The following is a 13821-nucleotide window of genomic DNA, read 5'->3' on the forward strand; positions in this document are numbered from 1 at the left end:
CTGGGAGGCTACAGTCCATGGGGTCGCAAAGAATCAGATGACTGAGCGGCGCACGCGCACACACACACACACGCACACACACACACACACTCATGCTATAGAACATCACTTCATCATTTTGTCCAAGAGAGTGTGAGCTGCATGACAGGGTCCAGCATTAACTTCTCACCCTGTCGCCTGTGCCTGGAACAGAACCTAGCACATAGTAGATACTCAGAAGAAGTTTGCTGAGGGAGTGATTTCACTGAGGCGCAAGGGAATTCCCACCCGCAACTCAGCCAAACACAGCTTCCAAGCCTCCAAAGAGGCAGTGTTTGCCATCATACTTCCCCAGACCACAAGCACAAGGCAAACCCCTCCCCTCAAAGTCCCCTTCCTGGACTTTGGTTTTCCCACCGATGCTGCTAAGTGTGCTAAGTGGCTTCACTCGTGTCCAACTCTTTGTGACCCCATGGACTGTAGCCCACAAGGCTCTCTGACCATGGGATTTCCCAGGCAAGAACACTGGAGTGGGTAGCCATTCTCTTCTCAGCCATCTTCCTGACCCAGGGATCAATCCTGCATCTCCTATATTGCGGGCGGTCTCCTGCATTGCATGCGAATTCTTTACCAACTGAGCTACCAGGGAAGCCCAGATAAGCCTGTGTAAACCTGGGCGCTTCCCAGGTGGCTCAGTGATAAAGAATCTGCCTGCCAATGCAAGACACACAAGAGACGCAGATTCGATCCCTGGGTCAGGAAGATCCGCTGGAGAAGGGCATGGCAACCCACTCTAGTATTCTTGCCTGAGAAACCCTATGGACAGGAGCCTGGTGGGCTACTGTCCAGGTGGTCACAGAGTGGCACGTGACTTGGCGACTAAGCAACATCAACAAGCCAGTGAGGACATTTAACAAATCTTCTCTGAGTCTGAGGGATCTCACAATGCCAACCGCCAGGAACATTAACGTGACCCTGAATTGTATGATTGTCCACCGATGTTCCCTGAAATAGAATGAGCTTTCTGTCATGGGAGGCATGCAAGCCGATTCCAGGACACCAGATTGGAATTTTACAGTCTGGACTCTGGAAACCACCCTTTCAAGTTGGATGCTTTTGGCCAGTGATGCAACCCTGATGCACTTCAGGTTCCTGTTTGCAAACTGGCATGATGTGTACCTCACCTCCCAGCCTGTGGTGAGGTGCCTGTGAAGTACTTTGCAAACACCAGGGGGAAAGGGGGGAGGGCAGGATCAAGGTGAGAAGCTTTGTAGTAATTATTAAATAAATTCACAATTCAGATGCTGCCACTGAAATATCTGTGCCCAGGACCATAGGGCTCCACCCAGCCAATTGGCCCAAGGTGAACTCACCCACGTCCCCGGCGTGGTAGGCTCAGCTCCTTCTGAAAAGAAAACAGGAGTCATTCCCAAGGAGACAAACCCCTCACTTCCCTAGCCTTCCACTCACCTCATCTCCCAGTTGGCCCCTTGTTCACCCTGTTCCAACCAATGCCTCTTTTCTGCTCACCCCATACACTGAACTCAGCCCTGCCTCAGGGCCTTTGCACCACCTGTATCCTCTGTCGGGACCACTTTCCCTCCCTTCCCGTGCTAGTTAATTGATGTTCATCCTTCACTTCTCAGCTCAAACATCCTTTCCTCCAGGAAGCCCTCTCAGACTCCTTACATTAAAAATAACTTCATTATTTAAAATAAATTAGTTGATTTAACAAATAACTATATCAGTAGTGGCTAAATATTAATGCTAATATTCTACTGAGGAAAGAAGACTGAGAGCCGAAGAACTGATGCTTTCAAATTGTGGTGCTGGAAAAGACTCGTTAGAGTCTCTTGGACTTCAAGGAGATCAAATCAGTCAGTCCTGAAAGAAATCAACCTGTGAATATTCACTGGTAGGACTAATGCTGAAGCTGAAGCTCCAGTACTTTGGCCACCTGATGCGAAGAGCTGGCTCGTTGGAAAAGACACTGATGCTGGGAAAGACTGAGGGCAGGAGGAGAAGAGAGTGGGAGAGGATGAGATGATTAGATAGCATCACTAACTCAATGGACATGAATTTAAGCAAACTCTGGGGGATAGTGAAGGACAGGGAAGCCTGAGGTGCTGCAGCCCATGGGGTCACAAAGAGTGAGACACAACTTAGCGACTGGACAACAACATTTGAGGAAAGAGAGATTCCTGCATCATCCTTACCCTGTGCCCTCCCAGATCTGAAAGCCATTTCTGCTCACCCTCTGCAAAATCCAGGCAGGTTCGTGTCCTGGTTATCAATGGGGGCTGGGGGCACACACCCTACTGAAGATGCAGAGCTCAGCAAGCTGATCTGCACCAATCCTGGGTGTCCTTACCGTATACAAGAAATCCCTATGCTTGGGGTCCACTGGGATCCCAGAGTTCACCCTCAAATGTGGTTTGCCCAAGAGGACTTTTTAATTCTCAAAAGGCTGTGTAGCACAAGTTTAGAATCCGAGGACACTCAGACCTGGGTCCAGATCTATTATCTCTTCTTTCCTGTCAGTGGGACCCTGAGCCAAGTGGTTGGTAGCCCCTGTGCTTTGGTTTCCCCATGTGTAATGTGGAGACACTGTAAAGCGGGGTCTGGGGTAAAAATGATCAGAATTTATTACCGTCGTGGGTTGTTGTGTTATTTTTGAACTTAGCAAGGGCCTTCGCAGACGATCGCAATACCGGCTAAATTTTACTCACAATCACTGAGCCTCCACTACGTACCAGGAACAGAGGCCTTTTTACAGGCAGGGTAACTGAGGCGCGGAGGGCAGCAGCTGCCCACATCTCTTGACTGAGGCAGGGTCGGGAATCCAGGTCTCTGGACACCACACACAAACACACACGCTGGGGCGGTAGCGTTGAGGATACACAACTATTTTTATCTCGGTGGGTTCAGGGCTGCCCACATCTAGAGTTGGGCGTTCGTCATGGCAACAATGACGTCATCAGCCCCCGCTGCCAATTGGAGGGGGCCGGAAGCTGCTGGGCGCCGAGATGACAGGGCTGGGAAGGGTTGGCGGGGTCTCCAGGCAGAGGAAGAGATGGATCTGCAGGGATAGGGCGAAGCCCCGAGGCTGGACCCCAACTACCTTGAGATCAGAAAATCAAGTCAGAGCCCTTCAAGATGGGAGGAGGCTCACCTGCCAACCTGAAGTCTCCTTGTTTGCTTGAATACCTCCGGGGATGGAGAGCTCAGTATCGTGTGGGGCAAACGGTCCCAGACCCACCACCATTCGGGGCTCCACTGGCCCCTCCAATTGTTGTGAGTTCTTATGCCGGCTTCCTCCTTCCTCTACTAACCGGCAAAACAGGGAGGAGCTGGGATCTGAGCTCAGGGGGTTTTGCTGTGCCCACACGTGTACACACACACATACCCCCCTATCCCAGCCAATTCCTTCTAAAACCCTCACAGTCCTTGGTTCCCAGTCTGGCTCCTCAATCTGGGCTGTATGATCTTCGCCAAACAACTTCATCCCTCTGAGCCTCAGTTTCCTTGTTTGGAAATGGTCCAGTTACATGGGGCCCTGTCAAGCAGCAGGCTCAGGGCTGGGGGGAGGCTTTGATAAAAAGAAGCCAAGACAATTGTTTTGTGAGGTTGATAATTCACAATTAATCCACAAATTTTAATTTACTTCCAAAATACAAAAAGATGTGAAGTGGCAAAGAGAGATGAGGGAAGGTCAGTAGCTCCCTGCATAGGCTCAGTGGAATGCTGGGCCCACATGGAACTCTCCCGGAACCACCCCCGGACCCTCTGCTCCCTGCACCATCTGCTTCTGCCTTCAACCTCCTCTTTGCCAGCTGTTCTCGCCTAGAAAGAGGGAGTGGTTCTCGCCTAGAAAGGGGGTGGAGGTGGCGGGGAGGGGTCCAACCCCCTGGAACCGCCCTTTAAAGATAATATTTATGGTATCCGCTTCTGGGCTGGGTGATGCTGCCTCTTCACCAGAAGCCTCAGCTCCACCTGGAGGAATCCCCAGTCTGAAGGAGACAGGGGAAGGCATGGACACCCCCATACTGGAGGCACTAGCAAGGACCCAGAGGAAGAGAAGGGGCTAGAGGGAGTGGGGAGCCAAAAGACTTCCTGGAGGGGTCTTCAAGTTGGACCAGCAGGCTAACGGGAGATAGTAGGGTGGAGGTGGGACTCAGCCCGGTAGGACCAAGTCTCACAGGAAGGCGGCAGCTGGAGCAGAGAGAGAGAGATCAGTAAGGACCACATGGCACAGCCAGAGGACTTCCTGGAGGAGGAGAATAGTTGGAACTGGGCCATGAGAATGCCAGATGGCCCTTCCAGGGAGCTTCCCCAGCAGCAGCAGAGACAAAGTCCAGACACAGACTGGCCAATTTCTCTGTCCCCGCATGCTCTGTTTGGGGACCTGATGTTATAAAATTCTGTCATTGGTGAAGCAAAGGGCCAAATGGGAAAAGAAAATAATGATAGACTAATAGTGGTAGTAATCCTAGTAATAACAGCTTATGTTAACTGGCGCCGACAATCGCTACACAGAAGGCTGAGCTTAACCCAAACCAGGAAGAGCCAGTCTCCTCTTCCCTTTACCCACAGCCAAGGCAAACTGGTGGCCCAGGGGCCAAGCCAGGTCCTATTTATCACCTGCTAGTATTCAGTCAGGCTTCCCTGGTGGCTTAGCGATGAAGAATCTGCCCACCAATGAAGGAGACAAAGGCTTGATCCCTTGGTGGGGAAGATCCTCTGGAGAAGGAAAAAGCAACCCACTCCAGTATTCTTGCCTGGGAAATCTCATGGACAGAGGAGCCTGTTGGGCTACAGTCCAAGGAGTTGCAAAGACCTGGACACACTTATCAACTAAACAACAAAACCACTCAGCCAACAGCATACCCTGCATTGCCACAGTCAGACTGGCCAAGACACCTCCATGTATTGTCTGGACTGCTCAATCAGCTCATGACTTTCCCGAACTTTTATGAATTGACTCTTTGACCTGTGGCAAAGATTAGCCTCCAGGATAAATGATTGACTTGATTGACTCTGATCAGCAGGCTGCCCCCTGATGGGGAGGGGGGAGGTGGGATAGGGGGGCTGCTCAGGGCTCCAACTGAAGGAGTGTGTGACTGATCCCCCAAATCGAAGCCCTCAACATCTTTGCACTCTCAAGTGCCAGACCAGTTAGAATTTCAATTCTGACTTCCTGGCTGTTACTTTCCCTCTCTGAGCCTCAGTTTCCCCCTCTGATAAATAAAGCTAATAATCCCCTGGGCTGTTGGAGACTTAAATACATGCTTAGCATTTAGCATTTGTAGGTGCCCCATAATGTGAGCAGTTTTATTTACACTCCTACTGTTATTTTAAAAAATATTTTCATTTTATCTCCTACTTGGTCCTTTACAAGATGCTTTCCTTGTTTCTGGCTCTTTTTTAGACCCCCACCTGCTCCAGAGGAGTCTTTCAAAGCTCTCAGATCTGACATGACCTCCCCTGCTCCAGCACCTTCCACAGCTCCTAATCACCCTAGGGAGAAAGTCTAACCTCTTCAAAATCAGTGCTAGAAGCCCTAGAAGAAGATGAATCCATCTCACGTGCCCAGTTCCGCTGCTAAGAAATGGTCTCTGCTTGCCCCATAAACACATATGTCTGCATACCTCTGAGCATTTCCACGTGCTGTTCCCTCTGCTCAGGTTGCCCTCACTCACCTGGGCAATCCCTACTCATCCCTTCACCTCCTTGGATGGAGTCCTGCCAATGTGGGGTTGGTCTGGAGGGAGAGCTAGGTCGGTGTGGGTTCAGATCCTGATTCTGTTAACCACTGGGACACCTGGACAGAGCTTATGATTCTATGAGCCTTAGTTTCCCCATTTGTAACATGGGATTCGTCCTCAGGGAATGGGTACCTCCTCCCCATGGAACAGGCCCCCACTTTCTGACGTCAGTTGCACCCCCATTCGCCTACCCGAAGGCAGTTTCTCTATTTTAAGAGGCTGCGGGCGGGGCTCAAATCTATCTGGGGCTCTGGGCGGGGCCTGGTTCCCCAGTGCTCACTAGTCCAGCTGAACCCCTTCGTCTATGCTCACAGTCCCCCTGCTCTTGCCTTGGGCAATGACCCCTGCCCTTCTCCTGCCCCTCCTTCCCCATGCCATCAGGGTCTCTGCCTTTCAGCTCTACCCACACCCTCCCTGTTCCCCAACCCAAATCCAGGTGACCGCACCCCCCTTCACCTTTAGACAAGTTCACAGTCTGGCAGCCAGGTTCAAGGCCTGCCTTTCCCCATTCTCCTCAGCTTCAGTACCCATTTCCCCTGTCCTTTCTGGCTTCTCTCAGCCTCATTCATTCCCCAAACACCAACCCCCTGCCCTGCCACCAGGGGCTGCCTTCTCTGTCCCAAAGCCACTGGCAACCATCAATTCAGGTACCTTCTCCAGGGGTGCCTGAGGGTGCCCCATGGCACCTGACCCCTCGGCAGGGTCACTGCTGCTCAGGCATTCATCTCCCCCAACAGGCTGGGAGATCCAGGAGGGCAGTTCCAGGGGTGAACACCCCTCACCACCACCGCTGCCTCTTGGAGCCAGGAGACTACAGTAGGCACTCAATAAGTGTTTTTTGGGTAAATGATGAATCCCGGTTTCACCACTTGCAACCGGTGGCTTCTACATTGTGGTCTAAGCTCCAGGGAAAGGGCTAGATTGTCTAAATTCCCATTGAACTGACGGAGAAACTGAGGTCCAGAGAGATCAAAGGAGTTGCTGCCCGGGGTCACCCACATTGGAATGTCAGCCTCTGCTAGCTGTGATGCCTTTTTTCTTATCTCCTCGCGGCGCAGCCTTCCCCACACAAACCCGAGGCAAGGGGTCAGAAAAGGAGGGCCCTTATAGCGAATGGGGAAACTGAAGTCCGGAGACGCAAGAGTGCCTCCCACCGCCCCTGCCCCCACACCCCAGGCCACACAGCCAGTTGGCAGTGGCTGGTGCACCAGAGAGCTGGTTAAGGGTGGGCAAATTACATGCCACTGGGCGACCTCGGGATTGTGACTTTCTTAGACTGGAGCCTCAGTTTCCTTGTCTGATGAAAGGGCTGCCTGACAGCCCCAGCCTCCCCATCTTGCCTTATAGGTGAGCTGAGACAGGGGTGCGATGGCGCTGCGAAGGCACGAAGCACGTATTAATACACATTAATTAATATTACTATATCCCTAGTAAAAAGATTAATACAACATATCACTAGTAAAAGGATTAACACCAACGACATGAACATACGATGAGCACTCAAAGGCTGTCGTTGCTCGTATTATTAGAGCTCCTGCTGGAGAGAGCGAAACCCTCAGCCCCTTTCCCCCAAGGAGCCTCAGTTTCTCCATATGGCAAATGGGCATACCCTCTTCTCACCTAGGGAAAAGCACTTTGAGATGCGAGTGCATAAGCGGGAGCCCCCGGAGCGCGCCCCTCCCTCTGCCTCGGCTTCCCCCCGGTCCGTCCAAGCCCGGATCCCGCACCCAGGCAGGTTCACTCCACCAGCGATCTCTGCCCGCTCGCACGGGGCCTCACCTGGAGCCCACGGCGCCGCAGGAGGCTCGGCTCGTCCATTGCCCGCTAGTCCGCACTGCCGGCCGGCTCCCGGCCCCGCCTCAGCCATCCAGGCCCCGCCACCCCGCGCCATTGGCCAAACAGGTCAGCTGACGAGGCCTGACCCCGCCCCTCTCCGGGAGCTGGCTACGAAAGGCCCGCCCCTTTCGGGAGAGCCTGCCCCGCCCTTCCAGGCCCCGCCCCGCCCCTAGAGCCTAGAAGTAAACACTTTGCAATACATCTTCCTAGAAGAGAGAATTATCCCCATTTTGCAAACGAGGAAACTGAGGCTCAGGATCCATGTGCCTGGGGCACACAACAAGGGTGAGGTGGTGGGGTATTCACTGCTGTGCAAAATTTAACAAGGACTCACACACACACAATCCTTAAGATACACAACATTTAAAAAACAATAAAGAATCAAAGCTAACGCAAAAATGCATGATGAACTAGACATCAACATTTTAAATACAGGATCAGACTCTGCCTTTGCACGACCCTGACTGCTTGCCTCACTCCAATTCTGGCCCTTGTCCCAATAAAACTTTATTTAGAAGAATAAGAAACCACTGTAGTTGTCAGTTTCTTTTTTGATGATGACTGCCTTTGCTGAGTGTCAACTGAGCACCCAACTAAATGCTTCATGAGGACCTCCCCTCATAGGTATCTGATGGTAATTGTTCACCATGACTTTGTAGAAGGGAAAGGGAGGCTGGAAAAAGCCTGAAGTCCCAAACTGGCATCTACATTCTCTCTTTCCCTGGAACTCCCACTGTCTCTGCAGCTGCAGGTTCCTTCTTTTACCCTAATGTTCCACCTGACATGACTGTACATTCTCAGGTTGGAGGTGACCTGGCTAATCGTCTGTGAGGTACTATAAGATCACACCAAGTTACGGTAGCCAGACTGAGCACATAAAAATATAGGTGGTTGTTGTTTAGTCGCTAAGTTGTGTCCGACAATCTGCAACCCTATGGACTATAGTCCGCCAGGCTCCTCTGTCCATGGAATTTCCCAGACAAGAATACTGGAGTGGGTTCCCATTTCCTTCTCCAGGGGGTCTTCCTGACACAGAGATCAAACCCATGTCTCCTGCATTGCCAGGTGGATTCTTTACCACTGAGCCACCAGGGAAGCCTGTTTGGAAAAAAAAAAAAAAAAACAGGACTCCAAGACAAAATTTGTTTTTCTCATAAGTGTGTTTAAATGGGCATGTAACTTGCCTACCCTAAAGTTTACCCTTTTAAAGCGTACAATTCTGTGGTTTTTAGACATATTCACAGAGTTGTGCAATCAGTACTGCTATCTAACTCCACAATACTTCATCAACCCCAAAAGACCTCCTACACTAGTGAGCTGTCACCTCCTACTCTCCCTCCCCTCAGCCCCTGGTAAACACCAATGTACTGTGAATTTGCCTTTCTGGACATTTCATGTAAATAGAATCATACAACGTGTGGTCTCTTGTGTCGGACTTCTTTCGCTCAGCACAATGTTGTCAAGATTCATTCACATTGCAGCAAATGCCACTCCTTTCCGTTTTAGGGGTGAATAGTGTTCTATTGCATGGATAGTGTTTTGTTTATTCATTTATCCATTAATGGATATTTGAGTTATTCTACTTTTTGCTTCTTGTGAAGAGTGCTGCTGTGAACATTCATGTATTACCTGTATTACAAGTTTTTGTGTGGACATGAATATGCTTTCAGTTCTCTTGGGTATATACCTAGGAGTGGAATTCCTGGGTCCTATAGTCACTTGCACTTCCAAGGTGATGCTAGTGGTAAAGAACCTGCCTGCCAGTGCAGGAGATGTAAGAGACGCAGGTTTGATCCCCGAGTCAGGAAGATCCCCTGGAGGAGGGCATGGCAACCCACTCCAGTATTCTTGCCTGGAGAATCCCACAGACAGAGAAGCCTTATGGGCTACGGTCCATAGAGTCGCAAAGAGTAAGGCACACACACACACACACACAAAAGAGTAAGGCACAACTAAAGGGACTTAGCACGCATGCGTGGTAACCCTGCTTTTACATATTTAAAAAAAACTACCAAACTGTTTTCCAAAGCAGTCACTGTTAGGGGTTGATTTGTGTTCTCCCCAAATTCGTAAGTTGAAATCCTCATCCCCCAGTACCTCTGAATGTATTTGGAGAAAAGGCCTTTGAAGAAGTAAAGTAAAATGAGGTCATATGGGAAGATCCTAATCCAATGTGGCTGATATTTTTATAAGAAGAGGTTAGGGGCTTCCCTGGGGGCTCAGATAGTCAAGAAGAGGAGACTGGAATACAAAAATGTATGAGGGAAGACAATGTGAAGACAGGAGGAAAAGAGGCCATTTTCAAGCTGTGGAGAGAGACCCTGGAAGAAATCAAACCTACCAACACCTTGATCTTAGACTTCTAGCCTCTAGAACTGTAAGGAAGAAAATTTCTGTTGTTGAAATCATTCAGACTATGATACTTTGTTAAGGCAATTCTACCAAACTCTTACAGACACCTAGTTACATTTCATTTCAGATAAACCATGAATACTTTTTCAGTATATTACTCTGCACAATAATTTGGATGTAAGTATGCAAAAAGCCCTCTATTATTTATCTGATTCCCTGATAACTCAGTTAATAAAGAGTCTGCCTGCAATGCAGGAGACCCCAGTTTGATTCCTGGGTCAGGAAGATCCGCTAGAGAAGAGATAGTTTACACACTCCAGGATTCTTGGGCTTCGCTTGTGGCTCAGTTGGTAAAGAATCCATCTGCAATGCAGGAGACCTGGGTTCAATCCCTGGGTTGGGAAGATACCCTAGAGAAGAGAAAGGCTACCCACTCCAGTATTCTGGCTTAGAGAATTCTATGGACTGTATAGTCCATTGGGGTCCCAAAGGGTTGGACGTGACTTTCACTTTTCACTTTCATTTACCTGAGATTCCAATTTAACTGAGGGGTGACATATTTTATCTGACAACCCTACACCAAATGGGCTTCAGTTGGAGCTTGCATACACCTAGGTAATAGTAAACTCATGCCCTAAAATAGCCAACTTTCTGTCTCTGGCTGCAGCTGCTGCTGCTGCTAAGTCGCTTCAGTCGTGTCCAACTCTGTGCGACCCCAGAGACGGCAGCCCACCAGGCTCCCCCATCCCTGGGATTCTCCAGGCAAGAACACTGGAGTGGGCTGCCATTTCCTTCTCCAATGCATGAAAATGAAAAGTGAAAGTGAAGTCACCCAGTCATGTCCAACTCTTAGCGACCCCGTGGACTGCAGCCTACCAGGCTCCTCCGTCCATGGGATTTGCCAGGCAAGAGTACTGGAGTGGGCTGTCTCTGGCTAGTTCTGCCTAAAAGTTCTATTGGAGGCCAGGCTGGGGTGGACATGTGACCTAGAGTCTTGCATCCAGCCACTGTGATTGGTTCAAGATGGAGATGTGACTCAATTTCAGCCAATCAGTATCTTCCCTGGGACTTTGGCCGGAACCTGGAGGTGAAGAGGTTCCCTGTATGAAAGGTTGCTGCGAGCTGTGCATTACACCAGGTTTTGTGACCTCCGGAGGAGAGGATTTCGATCCAGGGTCAGAGATGAGGCTTGACTGCTTGAAGCTTTTTGTGTAGCCAAGTTTTATTAAAGTATAATAGAGATAGGGAAAACTTCTGACATAGACATCAGAAGTGGACAGAAAGAGTGCCCCCTTGATAGTTTTTAGCAAGGTGTTTTATGTCTGTTAGAAAACTATTAATCAGATAAGAGAGACACCTCAAAGCTGAGGGGGTTTCCCCAGGCCCCTCTCCAACAATATGTATTTTCGAGATAGGATGACATGAGGTGTGTCATCCCCCAGCCATAAAACAACTGGCAGGAAAACTGGCTTGTTGAGCCATTATCAGCCCAAGATTTGAGAAGAGTAAAATAAGTTAGTCTTAGGTGGATAAAGAAAGGCAGATTCCAAGACAATTACATAGTTTCATTAACAAAGCTTAAGAAAAACATCTCTGTAAGAAAAAGGCATTGGTTAGGTCAAGGCAGAACCGTCAACACATAGCTGGAAGAAGCCTCTTTTAATTTTGTGTAGAGACGGAAGACAATGCCTGCCACTTGAAGTTTATTTCCCCCTGCTGCTTGGGGACTGCTGGCCTTCCTGCCTGCGACTCTCATGTTCCAGAGGTGGTTGGGTGGACAGATGAGGAGCTAGCAGAGGGGAAGCCACCAGAGAGATCTCAGTGTCCTTGATCCCTCTGAAGAACTCCCTCACAAAACTCCTTCCCGAAAGACCACTTCAGTGGGCAACAGGGAGCATTTGTTGACCGGCAAACTGACGGACTGACTGAATGCAGTTTTCCCACAGTGAACACCTATTCTTCAAAATCCACTTCAAATTCTCTTTGAGAAACATCAGAGATCATTTATTGAATGGACATAAACGGTTTTTTTTTTCTTGCAATCTTCTACACATTCATCAAAACCCTCTTCAAATGTCTCCATGAGGGGCATCAGGGAGTGAATAATGGGTATGTAAATGGGCATCCCTGGTAGTTCAGATGGTAAAGAGTCTGCCTGCAATCCCTGGGTTAGGAAGATCCCCTGGAGAAGAGAATGGCGACCCACTCCAGTATTCTTGTCTGGAAAATCCTGTGGACAGAGGAGCCTGGGGGGCTACAGCCCACGGGGTTGCAAAGAGTCAGACATGACTGAGCAACGAACACACACACTTTATATGTATTCTTTAAAAAAAAAAAAAAAAAGAATGAATAAGGGACTTCCCTGGGGGTTCCAGTGGCTAAGACTCCATGCTCCCAATGCAGGGTGGCCGGATCCGATCCTTTCAGGGAGCTAGATCTCATTATTGCACGTGCAGCTAAGAGTTCGCACGCTACAGCTGAAAAAAGACCCCACATGCCGCTCCTTTGCCAGGTGGCACTAGTGGTGAAGAACCTGCCTGCCAACGAAGGAGACGCAAGAGGTGCGCCTCTGATCCCTGCGTCGGGAAGATTCCCTGGAGGAGGAAATGGCACCCCACTCCAGGATTCTTGCCAGGAGAATCCCACAGACAGAGGAGCCTGGTGGGCTACAGTCCATAGCGTCGTAAAGAGTCAGACACGACTGAAGCGACTTAGCACACACATACATGCCTCTGCTAAGACCCATCACGTGCTGTGCTTAGTCACCCAGTTGCGTCCGACTCTGCAACCCCAGAGATTGTAGCCCTCCAGGCTCCTCTGGTCACCACTATGTATCCTTTAAAACATCCTCAAATAATCCTCTGGAGGCATCAGAAAGTCCTGGCTGAGTGAATGAAAAATGCTCTTATTGGTGAAAAAATGTTCTTATTAATAAATGTGTTTGTTACAAGAGCTGATGGATCGTTCCCTTGCCAACTCCTACTCATCCCTCAAGATCCTCCTTAGATACCCCTCAAGGGCATCAGATCTCTTGACCACATGGAGGGCAGCTCAGCTCTTCTCAGGCTAAAGGTCACTACCCACCCTCCCCACAGAAGACGGAAGCTGAGGGGGTGGGGAAGTTCTGTGGTTCCTCCTGTTACCATTTCCTGGGCAGGGGGGGCCTATGACCCTATCCTTCCTGCCCCTCCTCACTTTGTGGGGCATCTGAAAGTGGGGCGGCGCTGGGGGCGTATCTCAGCTGTGCTTCTGGGGCAGCTGGGAGGGCGTCCTGAAGTAGGTGGCAGGCAGGCCAAGAGAGGTGGGTGTACAAAGATTTGACACGGGGAAGGTGGGCTGCGTGAACCTCAGGGTGAGCCTCCAACTGCGACCTCAATAAGGGTGGAAACAACACCTCACACGTGGCTGGAGTCCTGCTCATGCTGCCGCCATAGTTTCTTGGGAAGAAGCCCAGCCCTTCAGCCCAGCAGCCAAGCGTCTCCATCATCACTCCACCATCTTCATCTCTCACATGGAGCCCCAGACCTGCCAGTTCATCTTGGTGTTCCCCAAAGCGTGTCCCCGACTTTTGCTTCTCCTTTGACCTCTGTTGGGAATGCCCTTTAGCTCTACAAAGCCAGTTTAAGACTTCCCTTCTCGGGGCAGCCCTCTCTGGTCCCCCTCAGAGGCCCCCCCCCAACCTCTGCCCCTTCCTGCAGCCAGCCCCTAACCCCCAAGGAGCTGGAAGCATCTGTGTCCAGCTCTGCTCCAGCCCCTTGAGGTTTTCTCAGTGGCTGCTCTACCTTTGGGGGGATGGGAAAGAGGTGTGATAAGAGCAGAGATCACTGAGAGCCCCCAAAGAATGACAAACCGTCCTGGCTGTCTGGTGGGTAGCAACCCTTGTTTATCC

General features: G+C 50.2%; 1 protein-coding gene across 4 annotated transcripts in view; it reads right to left on the bottom strand.

Moving 5' to 3' along the window:
* The window catches only part of MAST3 (microtubule associated serine/threonine kinase 3), a 41351-nt gene extending 33746 nt beyond the window's left edge, over positions 1-7605 (bottom strand). For 2 of the 4 annotated variants that reach the window (XM_069589058.1, XM_069589062.1), the window contains exons 1-2: positions 7524-7605; positions 1353-1384 (exon numbers count right to left, since the gene is read on the bottom strand). In XM_069589058.1, the coding sequence (XP_069445159.1) occupies positions 1353-1384; positions 7524-7562 (71 nt within the window). In that variant the 5' untranslated portion in view covers positions 7563-7605. The remainder of the gene's footprint in view (positions 1-1352; positions 1385-7523) is intronic. The other 2 variants (XM_069589063.1, XM_069589057.1) reach the window with 2 other exon arrangements.
* Positions 7606-13821: the final 6216 nt, after the last annotated feature.

The sequence above is a fragment of the Ovis canadensis genome, chromosome 5, assembly GCF_042477335.2.
Source record: "Ovis canadensis isolate MfBH-ARS-UI-01 breed Bighorn chromosome 5, ARS-UI_OviCan_v2, whole genome shotgun sequence".
NCBI lineage: Eukaryota > Metazoa > Chordata > Mammalia > Artiodactyla > Bovidae > Ovis > Ovis canadensis.